At 39.2% G+C, this 23,359-nt stretch overlaps 2 protein-coding genes across 7 annotated transcripts in view; one reads left to right on the forward strand and one right to left on the reverse strand.

Annotated features, from left to right (window-relative positions):
• Positions 1–868: 868 nt before the first annotated feature.
• Positions 869–13,257, forward strand: LOC101947881 (transthyretin-like). Of its 2 annotated transcripts, XM_065585429.1 has the most exons (5): positions 869–1,045; positions 3,064–3,194; positions 5,729–5,864; positions 12,897–13,004; positions 13,041–13,257. In XM_065585429.1, exons 1-5 carry the CDS (start codon positions 977–979, stop codon positions 13,053–13,055), a joined length of 459 nt encoding a protein of 152 aa, XP_065441501.1. In that variant the 5' UTR covers positions 869–976; the 3' UTR covers positions 13,056–13,257. The 2 variants fall into 2 exon arrangements, with proteins under 2 accessions (XP_065441501.1, XP_042710793.1); XM_042854859.2 differs by having other exon boundaries at positions 871–1,045; positions 12,897–13,257.
• A 1,841-nt stretch (positions 13,258–15,098) lies between these two features.
• B4GALT6 (beta-1,4-galactosyltransferase 6) overlaps positions 15,099–23,359 on the reverse strand; it is a 50,392-nt gene continuing 42,131 nt past the window's right edge. For 4 of the 5 annotated variants that reach the window (XM_065585428.1, XM_005279988.5, XM_024105465.3 and 1 more), the window contains 3 exons: positions 22,976–23,098; positions 20,687–20,788; positions 15,099–18,734 (listed from right to left, as the gene is read on the reverse strand). In XM_065585428.1, coding sequence (XP_065441500.1) covers positions 18,587–18,734; positions 20,687–20,788; positions 22,976–23,098 — 373 coding nt within the window. In that variant the 3' untranslated portion in view covers positions 15,099–18,586. The remainder of the gene's footprint in view (positions 18,735–20,686; positions 20,789–22,975; positions 23,099–23,359) is intronic. The other variant, XM_042854862.2, reaches the window with a different exon arrangement.

Here is a 23,359-nt window from a genome sequence, read left to right on the forward strand (position 1 = left end):
CTTTCCATGGGCAATTAATTTTGGCCATAAATTTACTGCAGGAATAAATGACAGCATTTAGATCAGAATTTGACTGTACCCTGAAAACAGGCAGTTAGATGTCCAAAAGCCATTTGCACCCATGGGGCACGGATGGGTGATAGGCAAGTGGAAGCATCACAGAAGGTAGTCAGACACAGCTGCAGAAGTCTGCAGAGACAGTCTAAGAGGATGGAGTGGTCCACACTGATTTCAGTACTGCTTTCAAGAAAGAACGAGAAGGGTGACAGTTTTCATCAGCAAAAAGAACAGGAGTACTTGTGGCACCTTAGAGACTAACAGATTTATTAGAGCATAAGCTTTCGTGGACTACAGCCCACTTCTTCGGATTGGGCTGTAGTCCACGAAAGCTTATGCTCTAATAAATCTGTTAGTCTCTAAGGTGCCACAAGTACTCCTGTTCTTTTTGCTGATACAGACTAACACGGCTGCTACTCTGAAACCAGTTTTCATCAGATAAACTGAGAGGTTGCTGATTCTATGGATGAGAATATTTTCCATGCTATGACAAGAATGAAATCCAGACTAAAAATTAAAAGTATATCATCGTGCAAGAGAGAAGGAAAATCTACTTTCCCACACATTGTCAAGACCACATACAGTACAGCAATGTAAAACAGAACAGGAAACATGGAGGGAATAGGCCATTTACAATAAAGTAATTGTAATCAGCGGATCAGCGACACAAAAAAGTGATCCAAGTTATTTTACAGAAGATAATGCAGCAGACTAATCTCCACAGGCAAGGTTCATGTTTGTGTGGGTTACTTATTCTCTTACTATTTACTATTACTATTACTAAGTAAACAATCAGAATCAGCAGCTTTGAAGTCATACAGCATTTGATAAGCAGCCTAATTTGAAGGGATTGGATATAAAATCCCAAATCCCCTCAGTTTCTAGTTGCTGACACTGTGAGCCTCAAACTGCAAGCAGAATGGCCTTTCGTTCTTTGCTCCTTGTTTTCTTAGCTGGACTGGTGTTTTTCTCTGAAGCTGCGCCATTGGTAAGTGTTTCGGTATTGAGGTGGCCTTTCACATGTGATCGACGTAACCTACCTCATCTTTCTTTTTTAAAATGATGAGAATTGGAATAAGTGAAAGACAAATCAGTCTATTTTATTACATTTATTTTAATTGTATATTGTGTGTTGGCCCTGCACTCTCCTACCTCCTTTCTTATTTCTACAAAAAAGTGCTTTCCCCATTTGCTGTAGTTATTTATGTTGATGAAAGCAGTAGATAAGCTGTAATAGGAGGTAGCACCTGCTATCAGGACAATTTCAACAGCCATTAAAAAGGACCTTCCCTCCCAAATATGTTTCAGCTTTGGGAGACTGTGGAGAAGCAATTCCTTCCCTCAAGACATCAAAGCCATCATCAGCTGAACAACATCTCAATGGGCAGTACTGGCTGGGTGGATATATGACATGAGAATTCATCTCCCAGCAGGCCTGCCAACTGCTGCCTACTGACTCACCTGCTAATTCCTTCTGCAGAGAAGGGAAATGAAGTGGTGCCTGGTCTCTTCTCTACTCACTCTTCCTTTATTGCTCTAGGTCTCCCCATCACCATTCTGTAGTTGGAATGGATTGCCACATCCACTGCTCTGAAAAAGGCCTGGGACCAAGTCTAAAGCCCCCTTTCCCCTCCTCTCACTTCTGGTTGCACTCATGTGGCTCTGAAAAATGTGGGAGATCCACACACTGTGTAGCCTGTTGATCTCCCCCAGCAGCATTGCCCTTGTACTCCCGCTCTGCTCCACAGGGCCACTTCTGATGTTTGGAGAAGCTAGTCCATATGATTTTGGTGTGGAGAAAAACAAGTTTTGCTTATCCTGCCCTCCACACCCTGACAAAGCTTCTGAGATGATGGCTCAAAAACTCCTTTATCCATAGAAGTTGACCACTCCTGCTACAATCTGCCCCACTGATTACATCAGAAACCTCAGCAGGCAGGAGGCTCTTCATCCTAGAAATTGGGGTGAATGGGAGGGGGGAGTGAGAAAGTCAAGCAAGGGCACAGAGTTTATTTCAGTTTGTTAGTTTAATAGATGAGCTTTTCTCAGGCTATGTGGCAGAATCCCCAGAGGTGAGGTAGATTGTCATGGGTCCCCAGAAGGGATTTCAGGTGAGGGAAGGGGTCATACAGTTTAAGTTATTACAATTTTTAAGTAAGAACCTTTCTTTTTTAAAAAATTCAGAAACTGAAACCTGATTTTTGAAACCACTGATGGTTAAACACTTGGTAATTATCACTAACCAGCAGCTACCATAGAGTTCTAGTTTCTTTTTTACGTAAGGGGTTATGGGAGGGGCATGGCCCTGTTTTATCCTCATTCCCTCTGGGGTTGCTGGCTTCTCAGGGAGGAAGCAGTCACTGATCTAATGAGCACATGGAATATAACTGTTGCAGGCTTTGTGCAGGGGAAGCTTCTTATACCTTTCTCACCCATGCACACTTGCCCAAGGGCTGACCACAGTCTGGCCCATAATGGGGTTATGATAGCGAGAGAGAGGACATGTGCACGTCTTGCCACAGTTGAACAAAGGGAGGAATGGGATAATGTGACCACCGTGAAGCCTCTCCTGACTCCTCTAGCCCCCACACTAAAACAAGGAGATCAGGCTGTTGGATTCCAAACCATCCACTCCCCGCTTCCAGGATTAAATTTTTATTCTGTCATCTGTGGGCTTGGTTGTGCCAGTTAGCAACAACTCTGCACTGGATGCTAGTCAGAACTGCATCACCCCGGAACCAAGGGCGGAGAGGCATTCTGTCTCTGAGGACAGGTTCTCAGTGCACACGAGTGCACCCCTTTGTAGGGTGCAGTATATGCTCGCTCCCTCTGATCCTGCAGGCTAAATTTTTGTATTATACAGTAAACTTGTGTAGTTGGTATATGAAAATGTGATACCCTCTAATTCTAAAACATGCAATTTCTGAAGGACATGCTTTATCATGGCCCATCACTCCTATATAATTTGCTATACAAGAATTACATCTCTCTTTTCCCTACATGCAGGACTCTCATGATTCCAAGCACCCTCTTGTTGTGAAAATTCTAGATGCAGTCAGAGGAAGTGCAGCTTCCAGTGTACCAGTTAAATTATATAAAAAGGCTGATGATGGGACCTGGCAGCTCTTAAGTTCAGGGTAAGTCATATAATACAATGAGAAGGGGGGCGAGGGAGGCATTGAAAGAGGCCAAAGATTAGAAAACTCACCTTTTACATGCATTCATCTTAAAAACATATGTATAATGTCATTAGTTACAATCTGAGAAGTAATAAGGTAATTTATGCCTACACCAAATATTTACTGTGTGTGTGGGTCTCTTCTAAATAATTATAGCTGCAAAGCTAGCAGACTGACTCCTGGATGGTTTGAAAAAATTGTAAACACAAGGGAGGTAACTCACAGGCAGCATGAAAGGTGGTATAGAAAACTTTTCTTCCTTCAATTGCTCTTTGACTCTTCCCTCTTCATGACACTTCACTTTATGGCTACAAGCAACACATCAGTTCTTAGTATGAAGTTCACCTCTGCTCTAGCATGTTGTCAGAGAATGAATGCCCACCAATTTCTACATAATATAATATGGCCTAGTCAGAAGACTTCTAATCTGTTTGAAGTTTAAAACTCTAGTTAAGAATTCTGGCTGCACTGGAGCATAAAAATATTGTTTCAAGATAGGATAGCAACTTCCAGGAGAAAGTCTAGGGAAACCATTATCCTCTGTCAAGTAGCCTACAATAGCCTGGATCATTTCAGAAAGTGGATAGTTAAAGTCGTCACACTGCAGGAATCCACCACTAATGGGATCACAGCCTCAGATCAATAATGAGCCTACATCAAAACTGTATGCAAGTTCTCCAATATTATTATACAAAGGAATGCTTATAGTGGTGGTGCTCCAATTATTAGAAGGTGTCAATACATTGTTTAAAGAGTTAGCCTCTGACAAACCTAATGGCCCAGGGCTGCATATGATCACACTGAGTAGGGGTGAAGGAATGGAAAATCTAGCCATATGTTTTCCCATTTAAACCAAAATGTGCCCTCGTACCCAGAGAAGGAAGCAAGAACACGTGGTAAACAGCTTAAAGCATATACTGCTGCTTGAGATATGTATACTTATTGCTAAAAAACATATTGACTATACTGGTAATATACACAATACAGTGCAATTGGGAGGTGGAATGTGTGGGCAGGTGTGTGTGAAAACATTGTGTGGGTGTAGGTGGGTGGGAGAGTTGGATGCTCTAAGGTCAGTTTCTGAGGGTATTTAAAAAAAAACCTGAGATCTGATGCAAAGAACATGCAGTGGTAATTTTATTAGTTCTATTTGGCAGAGTACTTGAACTTCATTAGAGACAGAGAAATTACCTCCACACTCACTTCAGTGTGGTAGTGGAGTTTTAACAAAAGGAGTCTCATAAGCTCACTCTAGCCCATCACTGTACTTTTAGCTAAAAGAGTTATCAGGGTTTAGTTGAGAAAGTTTGTTGAGTAAATGGAGAGTTGCTTAACAGTGATCAATGTAGGATAAAGAAAAAGTAGACAAACATTTTAATCAATCAGGAAAAATTCTAAGAACAGGCTTGAAAGCATTCTAGTAAAATATGAAAATGGCATCCTAGATGGTTTATCATTAAGTGCTGAATTTCCTTGTCTTATACTAAAACAAATGAGGGACTCGAATGTGTCAGTTGATGTACTGATTAGTGTTTGCCTTTTATTGTAATGAAAAAATACAACAGACATTTAGAGACTGAGTCTCAGCATTCAGAACTTTAAACAATGATGGAGATTATTGAAACACTAACATAAAATACAAGCGTTATACTATCCACTGATATCCAATCACTAGTTCCTACACTATAGGACTGATTAAGTGGAAATAGAGTATTTCTAGAGGAGCTACATTAAGCCAGGAGACAAAATTCAATACAGGCTCCACATCCCCACATTGGCTAGCAATTAAAGCTCTGCAGTTTCGAGACAATACTAATGTCCTGATAGACTAATTTAAACAAACCTATCTGCTTGTGAAGGTCAAACAACGCAATGGACTAATAAGATTTCATAAGACTATACTCTTGGTCAAACTTATGGCAACCTCAGTGTAATTCAAATAAATTATAAACAAAGAGTGTTCTTGTAAATAAACCAGAACAAAATACTCTCCTAAAAAGAAAAAGAATTAGGAACAACCTTATGTGAAGTATTAATAAATAATAGAGTAAATAACCACTAGTTTAAATGTGTTTATTAAAACATCATGAGAGTTATGCACTCTTAGGCCAGCGGTGAGTTTTTCTTGTGTGCCCCCTGTTGGCTCTGAAGTAACATTTAAACAACTCTGGGCTCGGCCCAACAGCCTTATCAGGAGACAGTGAACACCCATGCCAGGTTTCTTTTGACTCACCTCCAATCTTTGCAGCAGTAACAATAAAGAAGTTTCTACAGCCCAGACATACTTTGTGGTATGCATGGAAAATCTAGATGCAAGGACAGACTTTGTGAGGTCGCCACAGTACAGAAAGGAACAAGTTATTTCAGATGACCAGTCAGCATTTTCCCAGATGTCTGGCTACAGAACGTCATTGTAGTTCAATGCTATACATTGCCTCTTTCTTTCAGACATCTGAACACAAATAAATGTATATTATCTTGCTCTCATACAGAAAAACCAATGAATATGGTGAGATCCATGAGCTTACAACCGAGAAACAATTTGTAACAGGGTTATACAAGATCGAGTTTGACACAGTCACTTACTGGAAGGGACTTGGCCTTAACCCATTCCATGAACATGCTGATGTGAGTATTCATTATATTTCTATTTCACATTTTAAAAAGGACCTATAATTGCACAGAACAAGGCTGTGTTAACTGTATAGGGTTTAATTAATAACTGCGTCCATTTATTGCTCTCCAGTTTCAAAGGCTTTGCCATGAACTAACACCTTCAGGTTCACTGAGCAGTTCAAATTTGCAAACTCAAAGCTCCACAGGAATTTCCACACACCAAATACCCCAGAACTAGCCTCCCATTTTCTCTCAGCAGGCTCCCAGACTTGTTTCTCATCTAGGGACTTACCCCTCCCCCCTCCCCCGACTTTTGCAGCCACCCAGTGGTCCTTCCTAGGTTTTTGGGGGTACCTGTGGAAGAATAGCAGGGCTATTTCTCCCTCAGTCTAGTGGGAAAGGAGGGTTCCATATTTTCCTTGGCCCATCACCACTGCTTTTGTTAATGATGTTTGCCACACAGTGGTAGCAGTACAGCAGCTTCATATGCAATTGATTTTATTTAGATTTTTAAAGAAAAGTTGATCCAATGCTCTGCTTGCATGCAACACAGTTCTTTAAAGTCTAGATAAATAAGATGGTTTAATATTAACAATATTTCAAGCTAAGTTCTTTTTCAGTTCATTCCCCTCCCCAAGAAATCCTGAATACATCAGTTTTGAAAACTGTTCTGAAAATCTTCAGCCTTCTCTGTTGCATCAAGGTTTGGGGAGGAGAGGATGTTAAGTTCCAGAGTGGAGGATCCTCCACTGAAAACACTTTACCAGCAGCCAACAAACAAACATCTTGCAGCTATCAGTTTGACCATCCCAAATTATTTCTACAGCTGGGTACAATATGAAGAGAGAAACAATCCCTTAGCTACTTAAGGCCCACAGTATAAGACAGTTGTGGTATTTGGTTGAAACCAAACCTGGAAATGTTTAAAAAGTGACAATTTCAACATTTTCACAAGTGTTAAACTTTTTGGCGTCCCCTTAATTGTAAAAAAACTTGACTCTAAAATTTAACTTTACAGTTAAATATAATTGAAATCAACAGAATGGGCTAATTAAAATATTATTTCCAAAACCTGACTGTTTGGAATAGAGGTGCATATATCATAAAGTCTATGTATGGCAAGGAGAATAGATGAGAAATAGGAACTTGTAGATAATTCCTAAGCTTGACAGGGCAGTGCAAGACACCAGTAAATTAGGAATCCACAGAACATACAGTACTATAGAGGGCAAGGAAAGCAGGGTAGCTAGAGACCTTGCAGAATGAAACCTGTCAGGAGCTGGGAACTTTGCAGGAATCATGATTTATGTAAGGCAATATGAGTTTCCGGTGCCAGCAACCCTGTCACGTGAAGCTTAGGAGTTTTTCAAGAGAGATGTTAGTGCTGGGGACTGTACAGAGGACCTTGAGTCTTCATTGGTCACTTCTTAAAGATATACACAATTAAAACTTTAAGATAAGACTATGACTATGTCCAATATAGCTAAATATTTAAAGTATAGAATAAAAATAATCAATTAAGGGAAAATAGATAAATACTTAACTACATTCAGAGGTTGGGACATTAAAAGTCAATAGGACTTATGCCAAGTCACTTAGGGCCTGTTGAAAATCCCATCTGCAGTTCATACAATCTCTTAATGTACATGTGCCAGATAAATAAGATATTAGCCTGGTGTGATTAACTGAATATTTTGAGGTATGCAGCTTAAATATACAGAATGGATTGGATGAAGTTGGAAGCTGTGTCTGACTCACAAGAGGGTGAATATTAGCAGGAAAAGTATGAAGTTTTAAATCTGCATAGGGAGGATGGTTGGGTTAGTTTGTATTTTCTGGTTCACTGTGGAATAACTGAGAGAACATTGTTCTTTTGGAACTGCACATACAGAATGAACGCCATGCTGGACTCTCAATGATCATGGTTATCTGAAATAAGGGAGCATTGAGTCTTTGGTCCACATGTGGAGAGGAGATAGCAAGATTTTGGGTGTTTGGTTTAAAATGGGGAGATGAACTGGTTATACATAGTGAGTAGATGGTGATATGTAAAACTAGTCTGTACTAGAAATGAATACAATCTAGGGCAGTTGGGTTTAAGAGGGTTTCTGGCCTATAAGCAGAGTCTGGAAAGGAATTCAGGGAATAGAGCTAAATTTGCTTTCATGTGTACATACACTTAAGAGCTTGTGTGAACTGTCAACAGATTTGAATGCTTACCTTCCATCCCTTAATTGTTCATTTTTCCACTCCTAAATGCTTAGAAGGTTTACATACTGCACACAACAGAAAGAAACTGTTTTAAATGAAAATCTTCACCCTCTCACCCCATGTAAATGCACTCTTAACTTCTGCTGCTCTTTGGCTGCTTCTGGATAACGAATGATCTAGTAATACCTTAAGTTTCAGACTTCAAGGACAAAAGACAGGAAAAAACAACTTGCTCAAAAAGAACTGATACTAACCTCTGCCATTTCCTTGGTGGTTTTCCCCAATGTACCAATATTATCTCTGTTTTATCTGAGTTGACCAACTTACTATCATTCAACCTGTATCTTGGATAGATGCTAGAAAAGCCAAATTAACCTGGTCCAAGCCTGAAGTACCTCATAAAAAGCTGATCATCTGCATCCTGATGGCACAGCAGTTATGACTAAATATCTCCCCTGTGTTATACATTGAATGGAACACAAGACAAAGGAAGCATCAATACAGACAAGTAATTGTCATCTATTACCCTGTAATTAGCTTACCTTTTCGGTGTTGGTGCCTCAGTTTCCCCTCTTCAGCTAGTGGTCTGCAGTCTCCATGGTAGAAGGGGTAATCTGAGGTTTAACCATCCTGCCAAATCTTAGAATCATAGAATCATAGAATATCAGAGTTGGAAGGGACCTCAAGAGGTCATCTAGTCCAACCCCCTGCTCAAAGCAGGACCAATTCCCAGCTAAATCATCCCAGCCAGGGCTTTGTCAAGCCGGGCCTTAAAAACCTCCAAGGAAGGAGACTCCACCACCTCCCTAGGTAACGCATTCCAGTGTTTCACCACCCTCCTAGTGAAATAGTTTTTCCTGATATCCAACCTGGACCTCCCCCACTGCAACTTGAGACCATTGCTCCTTGTTCTGTCGTCTGCCACCACTGAGAACAGCCGAGCTCCATCCTCTTTGGAACCCCCCTTCAGGTAGTTGAAGGCTGCTATCAAATCCCCCCTCATTCTTCTCTTCTGGAGACTAAACAATCCCAGTTCCCTCAGCCTCTCCTCATAAGTCATGTGCTCCAGACCCCTAATCATTTTTGTTGCCCTCCGCTGGACTCTTTCCAATTTTTCCACATCCTTCTTGTAGTGTGGGGCCCAAAACTGGACACAGTATTCCAGATGAGGCCTCACCAATGTCGAATAAAGGGGAACGATCACGTCCCTCGATCTGCTGGCAATGCCCCTACTTATACAGCCCAAAATGCCGTTAGCCTTCTTGGCAACAAGAGCACACTGTTGACTCATATCCAGCTTCTCGTCCACTGTGACCCCTAGGTCCTTTTCTGCAGAACTGCTACCTAGCCATTCGGTCCCTAGTCTGTAGCAGTGCATGGGATTCTTCCGTCCTAAGTGCAGGACTCTGCACTTGTCCTTGTTGAACCTCATCAGGTTTTTTTCGGCCCAATCTTCTAATTTGTCTAGGTCCCTCTGTATCCGATCCCTACCCTCTAGTGTATCTACCATGCCTCCTAGTTTAGTGTCATCTGCAAACTTGCAGAGAGTGCAGTCCACACCATCCTCCAGATCATTAATAAAGATATTAAACAAAACCGGCCCCAGGACCGACCCTTGGGGCACTCCGCTTGAAACCGGCTGCCAACTAGACATGGAGCCATTGATCACTACCCGTTGAGCCCGACGATCTAGCCAGCTTTCTAACCACCTTACAGTCCATTCATCCAGCCCATACTTCTTTAACTTGGCGGCAAGAATACTGTGGGAGACCGTATCAAAAGCTTTGCTAAAGTCAAGGAATAACACATCCACTGCTTTCCCCTCATCCACAGAGCCAGTTATCTCATCATAGAAGGCAATTAGGTTAGTCAGGCACGACTTCCCCTTCGTGAATCCATGCTGACTGTTCCTGATCACTTTCCTCTCCTCTAAATGTTTCATAATTGATTCCTTGAGGACCTGCTCCATGATTTTTCCAGGGACTGAGGTGAGGCTGACTGGCCTGTAGTTCCTCGGATCCTCCTTCTTCCCTTTTTTAAAGATGGGCACTACATTAGCCTTTTTCCAGTCATCTGGGACCTCCCCCGATCGCCATGAGTTTTCAAAAATAATGGCTAATGGATCTGCAATCTCACCCGCCAACTCCTTTAGCACCCTCGGATGCAGCGCATCCGGCCCCATGGACTTGTGCACGTCCAGTTTTTCTAAATAGTCCCGAACCACTTCTTTCTCCACAGAGGGTTGGTCACCTTCTCCCCATGCTGTACTGCCCAGTGCAGCAGTCTGGGAGCTGACCTTGTTCGTGAAGACAGAGGCAAAAAAATCATTGAGTACATTAGCTTTTTCCACATCCTCGGTCACTAGGTTGCCTCCCTCATTCAGTAAGGGGCCCACACTTTCCTTGATTTTCTTCTTGTTGCTAACATACCTGAAGAAACCCTTCTTGTTACTCTTAACATCTCTTGCTAACTGCAACTCCAAGTGTGATTTGGCCTTCCTGATTTCACTCCTGCACGCCTGAGCAATATTTTTATACTCCTCCCTGGTCATTTGTCCAATCTTCCACTTCTTGTAAGCTTCTTTTTTGCGTTTAAGATCAGCAAGGATTTCACTGTTTAGCCAAGCTGGTCGCCTGCCATATTTACTATTCTTTCTACACATCGGGATGGTTTGTTCCTGCAACCTCAATAAGGATTCTTTAAAATACAGCCAGCTCTCCTGGACCCCTTTGCCCTTCATGTTATTCTCCCAGGGGATCCTGCCCATCTGTTCCCTGAGGGAGTCAAAGTCTGCTTTTCTGAAGTCCAGGGTCCGTATTCTGCTGCTCTCCTTTCTTCCTTGTGTCAGGATCCTGAACTCGACCATCTCATGGTCACTGCCTCCCAGGTTCCCATCCACTTTTGCTTCCCCTACTAGTTCTTCTCTGTTTGTGAGTAGCAGGTCAAGAAAAGCTTTGCCCCTAGTTGGTTCCTCCAGCACTTGCACCAGGAAATTGTTCCCTACACTATCCAAAAATTTCCTGGATTGCCTGTGCACCGCTGTATTGCTCTCCCAGCAGATATCAGGGTGATTAAAGTCTCCCATGAGAACCAGGGCCTGCGATCTTAGTAAAAATTCTCTCATTTTCAAGTAACAAAGCAGTCTTCCAGCTCTCTCCAGGCTTGGTAATCTTCAACTGCCCTCCATGGACTCAGTAGCCCTTTTCCCTTGTTGACACAAGGATACACACTTACAGTGGTGGTGTTGACAATTCCTTTGCCCATACCCACGGCTAAGCAGCTCCTTACCAATGACATGAGGCTGTGTGAAGGGAAAGAGGTTGCTTCCACTTTCTGTTGAACCTCCTTCTGAGGCGGCCCTAAATAAGTACAAGTGTCAACTCCGGCCACACTCCCACACCTCCACTGCGTTGCTCCAGGTCTCCTCTTTTGCCAGTTTACCCCTCTCCAGGGTTTCTGTCTTTCCACAAAGCTTTACTCACTAGCTTAGTTTCTCTGACTAATCCTTCTCCATGTTTCCTCTCCCTCCTATCTAAAGACATCCTTCCCCTCCGTCTCTCACTGAGCCCAGATTTCATATGATATAGTTCCATAATCACCATTTTTCAGTTACAAGGTTAGTCCCAATAATAGAAGGGCCAGCATGCTGTGTTACATAACCTTAGAGTCTGCTGAGAGCAAAGAGAGAACAAACATCTATCCTTAGTAGGGTTCACAAATGGTTAACAATACCTCACGGTCAAAAAGCACATCAATCAAATGCTGTCTGTACTGTAACAACACTGATTTATAAGGTCATGCACATATTTTACTAGCTTTATATAATTAACAAAATGTAAAAACAGTGACAGCAAATTTTCATCAAAACATTAGACAAGAATATGCATGCTTCCAAAATTAAAACTTGAGGTTAAATGTATACAATAGTTTTGAGGCACAGCTTGTTATTTGGGGACTGGCAAGTAATGAAGAGGACAGGTCACAGATACAGAGCCATCTGGATCACTTGATAAGTTGGATGCAAACACACTATGTTTCAGTACAGCCAAATTTAATAAACAAAGAATACAGGCCATAATTACAGGATGGGCACTCTACCTTGGGAAACGGTGATTCTAAAAAGGGCTGGAGGGTCATGGTGGAGAATTAGCTGAACATAAGCTCCCAATGCAACACTGAGGCCAAAAGGGCTAATGAGAGCCGTAGATGTATAAGCAAGGGAATCTTGAGGAGCAGAGAGGGTATATTACCTATATATTTGGCACTGGTGCAATGCTACTGAAATACTGTGCCACACTTCAAGAAGGATATTGATAAGTTAGAAAGGGTTCAGAGAAGAGCCGTGATTAAAGGATTGTAAAACGTGTCTTATAGTGATAAACATATGGATCTCAATCTATTTAGCCTATCAAAGAGAAGATTAAGGGGTGACTTGATCACAGCCCACAAATACCTACATGGGGGGGGGGGGAAATAATAGAGGGCTCTTCAAATTCAGCAGATAAAGTTATAACAAGATCCAGTGACTGGAAGTTGAAGCTACACAAATTTAGACAAGAAATAAGGAGCAAGTTTTTAAACAGTGAGGGTAAGTTTTTCCAATGGTTAGTTACGAAGGGTTGTGGTGGATTCTCCATCACTGGAAAGATTTAAATTAAGATTGGACTTTTTTCTAACAAATTTGCTCTGGTTCAAGCAGGAATTAATGTGGGTAAATTCTATGGCTTGTGATATGCAAGTGGCCAGATAAGATGATCACAATGGTTCTTCTGGCTTTAAAAATGTACAACTATGTTTCAAGCTCTCAAGTGTTTTTTTCTCTCTCTTCTCCAGGTGGTATTCACTGCTAATGATTCTGGTCATCGTCATTATACTATTGCTGTTCTCATCAGTCCCTTTTCCTACTCAACTACAGCTATAGTTAGTGAACCAAAGGAATTAGGAACTACACATTAACCATGCAAATTCTCCTACATTGGAACTACACATTAACCATGCAAATTCTCCTACATTGGTCAATTTAAGATTTGTAGATTGATTTCCTATAATGAATGATTCTGCAATAATCAGTCTTATTACTCACATAACATTTTTCATCTTCAAACACTAACTCAGAAGCAAACTGCTACGCAATGGATTTTTATTTAATGAATGTGTTAACTCTGGTAAGTCAATAAACGTTTCTTCTTAAAAATGTTTTCAGTTACTCTTTCAAATGGTTTTTTTTTTTTTTTGGTTCAGAAGAAACACTTTCTGAGGGTTGTAAAAAACTACACTGAAAATCCACTGCTGATATACTGAAAGTAAACTGAAATCTTCTATATGGCCGATAAGCCATTGTCCTTATCACAAAGAACTGTGAGAAAAATAGATCTGTAACACAAAAAAAGTCTCAAACACAAAATTATGGAACAAGACATATTTACTGAATTATCTTCATTAGTACATTGTTTACTTGGGCCCAGACCCTACCAAAAGAGGCAATAACATGGAGCCCCTGCACAGAGTCCCACTGATTTCCCTGATGTCGCAGTTCTGCAGCTATGCCTACAAAAGAGAAAATCAGCCTACAAATGATGACAAGGTTGTATGGCATTCAGGAATAGCTAATATTTATATAATTAAACAGCAAATGCATATTGTAAATAAGAAAAACAGTATACAGGTGTGTATTTTAAAATATCGTCCTTCTCCTTTTGCATGTCACTTGTCATTTAGAACCCAAGTGCTAACGCAAAGATCATTACCTATGTTTGTACAGTACATATAAACTTGGCCACAGTTGTGATGGGGGCTCTAACTACTACTGTAATAATAATTAAAAGAAATGAATGACAGATGAGAAGGGGGAACCACTGACAAATGAGGAGCTCTGTCTGCTCCCAGGTTTAATAATTCCAAGAAGCTTGGTTGAACTCTCTTGATACTGGGGTATTTTCCTGCTACTTGTAGCTGTTCAGAATATTTCTAGGACAGCTGTGCTGTTTTATGCTAAGAAGAAGAAACTTGTTAGTTAGACTCCAATCAATATAGTATCTTTGGACCACCATACTTTATTTTTTTCAAGTACTTTCAGATCTAAATAGATGAAAAGTGTTATAAGAGCTAAGTATTACTAAACTGTTGTATTTCACTCCAAACATTTCAGCAGGAGATCAAATCTGTTAATTAGCTGAGGTACATTTTTAGATTTTGTAACAGTTTTAACAATGTATTGTATTACAATAGCACAGGGGTGGCCAACCTGTGGCTCCGGAGCCACATGTGGCTATTCAGAAGTTAATATGCGGCTCCTTGTATAGGTACTGACTCCGGGGCTGGAGTTACAGGCGCCAACTTTCCAATGTGCCAGGGGGTGGCTCATTGCTCGACCCCTGCTCAACCCTCTGCGACAGGCCCTGCCCCCACACCACCCCTTCCCACCCCCTCTCCTGAGCCTGCCATGCCCTCGCTCCTCCTCCTCCCCCACCAGAGCCTCCTGCATGCCACGAAACAGCTGATCGGGAGGTGCGGGGAGGGAGGGGAAGGTGCTGATCGGTGGGGCTGCTGGTGAGCGGGAAGCGCTGGGAACGGGGGGCAAGAGTTGATGGGGGGCTGCTGACATATTACTGAGGCTCTTTGGCAATGTACATTGGTAAATTCTGGTTCCTTCTCAGACTCAGGTTGACCACATCTGCAATAGCACCTAGACACACCAGAAGTCAGACTCAAGGCTGCATTATGCTGGGCAAAATTTAAAGAGTGGGTCCTGCCACAAATAATTCTCACCTTATGCTGTCACAATTTTTTTATAAAATAATGTAACATGCTCTGAAAACATGTTTCAATTTTATCTGTAAAAGGTTTCTACAGGATGAGTCCTTATCAAATAAGAAATTTCCCATCCCGTCAAGCTGTGAGGTCAACGTGGGAGTAATACTGTACCAGACACTTCAACTAATGCTTATTTTTTTCTAAATAGAATTCATTGAAGGAGCCACCTTCCATAGAATACAGTGCCTAGAAGGGGGAAAAAATTAGACAACCACGCAAGTCTTTAGAACATTATATTTAAAAAAAGACAATGATAAAAAAGTACAAACATTTTCATGAACAAAACAAAAATAAAAGTATGATAGTACACAGGAAATTGCCAGCAATTGTTTCAGTGCAGTTTTCAATAAGCTTGCCTCAGCTACCTCTGAAAATAAAATCTTAAGTACACTTCCTCTTGCTGATATGCAATGTGTCCTTTTAAATTTTTATAATTGGCTTATTTGTAATCCACTATAAGACTAATATATTATTTTAAACAGAAGAGTACAAAAATAGACCTAAAAGATCTAAGAATAAACATTTTGCATTTGTTTGTCAATATATTCTTGGTTTCAAGGAGAATACTATATTTTATATTTTTCTCATTGTAATTTAAAATATGGCAGATGGGAAGGAAATTTAGATGACTGGACTTGAGACACGGTTAGTGTTTTTATAGCATTTCTACCTCTTAATTTGTAAAACCCTTTCAGAATCTCGAAAATATTTTTTCTATATGTCATGTCCTCTGTTGAGGAACAGTCAAATTTGCTGTCTGTCCGGAACCAAAATGCCAGCATGAATTCTTTTCTGTTTTACTAGAATTAAGCATGTTATCAAAAGGAATGTGCATAGCTCTCAGCTCTGCACTTCATTTCTTTTCTTTGAAGGCACTGTTTATGTTAAAGTCTGCTACAGAACAGTACTGGGTTCAGACAGAGTGTACACACATTATTTTGGTGTAATATCAATAATAAGATGGCAGCCTTTAAAACTTCCTGATACTAAAAGGTACGTATCTGGCAAAAGTGATTGGTAAACATCTTTTTTAATGTAAGCTGTGTCAAATTGGGACATAAGTTTGTGTCATGTTAAATTAAAGAAATTACAGTTATGCCTCGTTAACTCATTTATATATAATTGTGACTATGTATTAAATCACAACATTTTCTCTCTCTTAGACAGTACATGATTAATCAACACTTAATTAATCACTTTGCAAAGTTCCAGGACTTTGGCTGAAGCATATTCATGTGTATTTTTTTAAAATGCACCAGGAGATATTAAAAAACCCAAATCAAACATTAATTTCACTGGATGTCTTCCACAGGCATAACTGAGAAATGGACATGTCAATAAAAGCATGCTGGAGAAACAAGGCACAAACCTAAACTACCTAAAGATGCCTCAGAAGCAAAGGTGCTAAAATTGATGGTACTGAATACCAGAAAACACTTCAAAATAAAGCCAGACATTTAAAAACTATTCCTTTTAACAATCCTGCAGGAAATGTGTTCAGCTAATGTGACATATGGATATAAGACCAAATTTACTTTGAGAATATAGCTGCTTATTTAGTATACTAGTTATTGAGTTCACATCTACTCATCTGCCTCTCAAAATATTCAGTATGCTCAAATACAGAAATATATCAAGTAGTAATATAAAAACTCAAGCATGCTTATTTTAAGGGTTTGTTCAGTTTATGCTAATCTTTTGTTATTTTTCCTCTACATTAAATAGTTTCTATAGAATACTATATTGACTAGATTTAAAGATCATTCCAATACAATATGAAATATCTCCTACAGCCTGCTTTCAACTATGTCAATCAAATCAGTAATTACCATCTTTCTGCAAATTATTGGAATGTCTACAAGTATACTCATAACTTTCATTAAAGAATGGCCAGGGGCACAACTTGCTGCTGGGATGGCCGTAAAAGAAAAGATGCTAACAGCAAACAAACACCTGCATCCCACCATGTGCTGTGGTAAATCCAGGAGGCACACAAATGGGCAGTGAGATTAGATTGGTATTTCTTGTCAGCACTCTTGCAGGAACACTATATAATAAATAATTTATCAATACACTGTTTTTTATTCTTCAGGGGAGCAGAAGAAAGTCTTTGGTTCCTAAATCACTGAATGATTGTGACAGTCACAAAATAATCTCATAGATCATCTTGGTCAACATTTAACTGATTTGTGTTGCATTAACAGAGAAAATAAGTGTTTCAGACTACCTCCTTACATCATATTACCTATGGATATATAAAAATATTAGGCAAAGATAGTGTTTTTGAATGGGATGCTATTAGATAGCATAACAATACAGGCAAAGCAAAAGGAAAATTAAGATTTATGATGAACAAAAACATAGAGGCTAGATATTCATGCATTTAATTCCACAAAAACAGACAATTATCTGGGATCTATCCTGATCAGTCCTGAGTACCCTCAATTTCACTGCAAGTCATGAAGTTGAGGGTGCTTAGCACTTTACAGGAAGTGCTCAGCACTTCAAAGGATTAGGCCCTTAATATCTATGCTGATTAATATATTATGGGGGAGATTTTCAAAAGCACTCAGCACTGGCTTAATTCTGGTTCCATTGATCCTATCATAATCAATGGAGCAGTTAGGCCAACAGTGTGCTTTTAAAAATCCCACCCTACAAAAGGTTAGGAATATATTTTACTATCAATTCTTTAAAAAATTAACTTTAACATTTGTCTTCCAATGAAGATACATTTTTGGCTCTTCTGATTCTTGAGGAATAAAAGTGCTGTTTACTAGGAATAAAAAAGAAGATACTACCAAACTACAATACACGGACTTGAACACACTGTTTTAGGCATAAAATCCCTGACATTGACACTTGTGGCACATGTGCAGACAATTAAAGTAAGAGTTCCTGTATATCATGATATGCAACAACCTTAAGATTTTTCTAAAATGCACATGCAATATGCATAAACTATGATTTAGATGGCAAGCAGGGAATCATAGGATTTTACTAGTAATAAGTAAAATTAAAAGCTTTCTTCCTAGCAAGCTTACATGTTAAATTAATTCTTCTATACAGATATGCAGCAGGCCTAAAGCTCAAAACTTGTATAACAGTTTACAGTCATAGCTGGCCATCAATTATTGATAGTTCCATCATTTCATATAAGGTATAAACTTTGTTTAAACACAAATATTTACATTTGTTCTTTCATGCTACTGAACACAGAATGAAAACAGTAATATACCTAAATACATACTGAAGCATAATTTACCATATTTAAAAAGCTATTTGAGCACATTAATTTACATCACATATTTACAAAACACATTTTAAAAAGGAAACAAAAAGCATTCATTTAAGTTACGGTTTTTAACTATAAAAATTTCCTGGGAGAAAAGGCCTCTCTCTTGGCTTCCAAACAAGCTACAGATCTGTTTTCTGCAGTATATATAGTTGAGTGGCTTAAGATAGAGAATATGGTGAAACAAGGCTTGAATATAGTAGTCCATGCTGTAAACATTGAGTAGTAGCTGCTGGCATTTCTTTTCATAATAGAATGCATGGTAACACATGCAGTCATTTTTCTTCTCTTCCCAAACATCTTTCATCAAATAGTCAAAAAGACCTAATTTAAGGTCTTTTCATATGTCTTTAATTTGTATTTTCCAGTGTTACAAGTTTGAACTCCAGGAGTGTAGCTTGCCACTCCACTTCCATCAATAGTCTTTAACAGGAGCTAGCTCTGGTATGAGGTTTACAGTTATATTTTTATAAAATCTACTGATGAGTATTTTAGGAGTATATATTAAATTGTTCAACCCATCAATGTACTGACGCTCTCTGGAATACCTCAGGAGTTTATACCTGTAGGGTAAGGGGAGAAGGAAGAAGGAAAAAGGTTTGTAAAGAAACATGTTAAATTGGTATCAACTGTGTTATTGTAATTAAAGACGGGTCATCATTTATTTTGAAACCCCTATTTTACAAAAACTCACTCTGGGAGCACTTTGTTTATACTAATTACAATCATCAGCTTTAAATGCATGAATTTTTGCAGTTTTATAAATTAGATGGACATTCAAGTACTGTTCATATTCCTAGACAAACTACACTGAGATTAACTACACAGCCAACAAATGATTAATGCATATTAGTGTTTGTGGTCCCAAATTAGGAATGTCTATATTGCAACTAGACACCTGGAGCTGGCCCATGCCAGCCGAGTTGGGCTTGCGGGGCTCAGGCTGTGGGGCTGTTAAATAGGGATGTAGACTTTCAGGCTTAGGCTGCAGCCCGAGCTCTGGGACCCTCCCATCTTGTGGAGTCCTAGAGCCCAATCGTAGGTGTTTAAACTGCAATTCAACAGCCCTACAGCCTGTATCAGCTGGCTTGACTCAGTCGCAGGTTTTTAATTGCAGTGTAGACATACCCTTAGTGACCCCTCTGTATTCCTGCCTCAGCTCCCAAGGCAGTGCTGCCTCACTATGAAGCATGGCCAAGCCAGTAGTGCCACGAGGAGCCTTTTAAACACTGATGCTCTAACTAGCATACAGCCACCACATAACTTCAAAGGAGCAGTGACAGCAAGTGCCAACTAACTGACCAAAGACAACTCCTGATACATGGGTTCAGTTTCTCTCATGACACTAAAACTAATTTTCATGTTATGATTCGGTTCATTTTACTGAGTCAGAGAGAGAGTGATTGCTTGGATTTTTTAATGCCACAAGAGCCCCAACTAATAGTGACATGGGCTGTTTACTTAGATTTATCTATGGTCTATAATCATATATATTAATCATTAGCCTAGTTTAATTACAACCTAGTATCTTGAAGTGTTCCTTATGCACAAAATGTCAATGATTTTTAATAATATGGAATATTTGAATAGAGTGTTATTTCATTGTTCAGATTATTAGGGATAATAAAAGTTGACACACTGCGCTAAATTTCTTAAAGAACCCATTTTAAATTAATTTTAACTCACTATTCAACAGATATATTTGTACATTCTCCTAAAAAATAATTCAGTACTCAGAGAAAGTACAGAAATGTTGGTAAGGATACACAGTATTTTTCATATACAAGAGGGTGGAAAAAAATCACTGTTTTATGTGCAAAAAACTCAACTCAACCTTAACTATGGAGCCATAATTAGCGTTTCCATAATAAACCATGGAAAGCTCTTTATGTATATACTCTCCAGAAGCTCAAAAACCACATCTCTTGTACTTCCACCTATACAAATAAGTTCATGTTACTGATCACTGAGACACATTGTCAATTTAATCAGGCCTTTGCCAGCAATTTTTTAAGCTATTTTAAAAAAGATATCAGACTGCTATAACAAACAGGTTAGAGGAGAGTATTTTCTTTTCAGTTTACTTTCTTTGTTCACTGTACTTTGTGAAGTCAGCTTTGTTGTTTCCCTTATGTAGTCAGTATCCCCTGTTGTGTGGTACTCACACATTAACAGTGGGCTGGTGGGGGTGGGGTGAGAAGAAGAGAGAGAGAAAAACTAAAAACAAAACCAAACAGGAAAATGTTGTTGTAAAACCACAGAAATCAGCAGGACCTCCCACAGTAGATCTCTCACCTGAGTTTAGCAATTTTAAATAAACTAGATTTGAAGTTTATATGTCCCTTGAAAAATGGAATGTATCAAAATAAAAGCCAGTATAGCACCTTACAAAAGGCTCAGAAGTTTATTAATAGTTCTACATCATTGTGTGTGTGTTTGTGTGAGAATATGCTCCAGATAAAATCTTTGGTATTCCTTAGGTTTTAATGTTTGAACACACCGCCCTTTTTCTTACCGTCCTAAAAATTGGACTTCACCTCTGTGATGATGAGGAATGGACTTGTACTTCCCTAGGTCTCCCTCTGGTCTTGTTACATTGTATCCAGCATAATGAACCCTACAGTACAATAGTTAAAGATAAAGTGTATGAACAAAAATGAATTTATAAAAAAAAAATTTGTGACTTACAGCAGAAGTGAAAAAAATCAGATTAGTGTTCGGATCTTAAGCTAACTCATCTATGACCTTTGTTTACGGTTTTTAATTTAAACAAACAGTGCTATATATACATGACAAATAGCAACCAGGCCCCTGTCCCAAGCACTTTCCAACCTACTTCACACAGCAAAGTAAGAGATGACAGACTGGGAGCATATAGAAATGATGAGGGTTACAAGAGTAGAAACATGGGATATGCTTTTGTTACATAAGACTGTTCCTTTTAGACCTACATAGCTGTTAATTTACATATAATTTAATCATAAAAATTAACAAATTAATAAAAATAACTTTTAAAAAGTTTGTTTACGGTGAGCATTTAATGGTGTTTTTATATAGTCAATTTCACTGTTCTGTTGATGGTCAACTACAACTCTGTGTCATAGGATAGCATGATGTCACTCATACACTGCTCTTGGACATGGAAGCAACTTATGTGCAAGCTTTTCCCCACACACTGTAAGAAAGTTTTTAGTAGCAACAGCAGCAGCAAAACTGGGGGGGCGGGGGATAAAAAAGCACATGCACAGAGAAAAAGGAGAGAGGAGCCCAAATATGCTTGGTGTTATGCCTAACAGGGAGACATCTCTTTAAGAGACTCGGGGGGGGGGGCGGGGGTGGAAGGAAGGAATGGTATCTGGGTCATTGTTGCTAGGCAGATGTACAATCAGCATTCGTGTCCAGAACTTCCAGGAACTTGGTATGGTAGTTTCGGGCATGCCTAATAGGCTTCCTGTAGCTGGACTAAAACTCCACCGAGTCAGGGCAAGCAGTCAAGGTAGCTGTAAGACGCTCAGCCATAGTAACAGAAAGCAAGCTGTTTTCCCCCAACTCTGAAGCATTTTGCAGCAGGTTGGGTGATAGTGTTAACTTTCCAACAGGGAACCAGCAGTGTTCGTTATAGGAGAAATCTGGAAGGAAAACTTCATTTTTAAATTGTATACCTTGAATGTTATTTTAGTCAAATTGTCTTAATTGGCATGGTTCACAAACTCTTTCCTCATTTAAATGTGCTGACAGGGAAAGAATCATATATATTTTCCTATTATTGCAGTGCTTTTGACTCATGAGACAATACGGAGTTGATAAACAGGACTGTAACTGAGACTCAAGTGAATTCAACTTAAGCTTTTGGACCTCTCAGGTACATCTCGCTGTCTTTCTGTGGGGCTAACCTTTTAGATTTAATTTTTGTATATATATTTATGTATAACTATGAAGACAGTGCATGTGGATTATGAAGTAAACTGGTCATTTAGTAGAAATTAAGATATTGTTTCTTTATCATTATAAATTTTTATAAAGTTGATACTAAAGAATTAAGCTAATTTCTCCTCCTTTTTGGACTTCATTGTGTGGGAGAGGTTGACCCTGTGCAAACCTTACTGAAAATCCTCAAGGAATAAATTCTGGGTCTCCATGTGTTTTTCTATAGGAGTTGTGTTGAAGCACTAGGAAAGGGGCAATACATTTTAGCCCACCCAAAGGTTACACTACTAGGCACACCCAAAAAAGCCTTTTAAAACATCAGCAAACCAAGCAGAAAACCCCTCGTATATTTTTTTTTTAATTTCAGAACATATTATTTAAGGGGAGCTATATCAGAAACATGATTTTGAAATCTGAAAACTTCAAAAAAATCTAATTAGCAGTGCTCCATTTAATTACAGTTCTTTTAAAAAAATAGCTAATGTCATCATCTGGCTCTCCCCAGCACACATTGTACATCCACCTAGGGAGAGATATTCAAAGGTAGAAAGAACAAGTAGGTACCCACATTCCTTTGAAAGTCAATGGGAGTTGGGCACTTTAGGCACTTCTGAAAGTCTGTCCCCTGGAGTTTAAGCTTTTCAGGGCAGAGACTGTCTTTCTTTATAAAGCAAACCAAGTACACTGTCAGTGCAATAATGAATACACACATTTTAATTTAATATAACAAAAAACACACTATAAAGAGTCAATAAACACCTGCTAACTCAAATAAGCTTCTGCAAACTTTTCTTAACTTAGATAGTTTAATAGCGAAAAAATGTGAACGTCACTGTTCAGGAACTCATGTCTTACACAATGTACTATAAACACTCACCTATTCCAAAGATCGTCATCTTCTCCTCCCCATCCCCAGAAAGCATTTGGAAATCCATTGATCTTTTTGAATTGTTCCACTGTCAGGCCACTTACACCACCAAAGAACTCATTGTATGGAAGACTGAAAATGATAGCAAGTAAGTTTTATTCTATTGATTAAATTCAGAGAAGTAAAAATCCTGTTTGAACAACTGCTTCCATATCTTGCAGGAAAAAAAATCTAGTGTATGTGTAGATGTTCAATATACCTATTAGGAAAAATGCTTTACAGATCTTTTATAATGAAAGTTGGTATTAGCAAAGAATGTGGAAACTAAATATTTGTAATAAGGGCTTTCATTTGCAGAACAGAAAACAGCAGCTTAACCCAGGCTTCAGGTAG

The sequence above is a fragment of the Chrysemys picta genome, chromosome 2 (genome assembly GCF_011386835.1).
Source record: "Chrysemys picta bellii isolate R12L10 chromosome 2, ASM1138683v2, whole genome shotgun sequence".
NCBI classification, from domain to species: domain Eukaryota; kingdom Metazoa; phylum Chordata; order Testudines; family Emydidae; genus Chrysemys; species Chrysemys picta.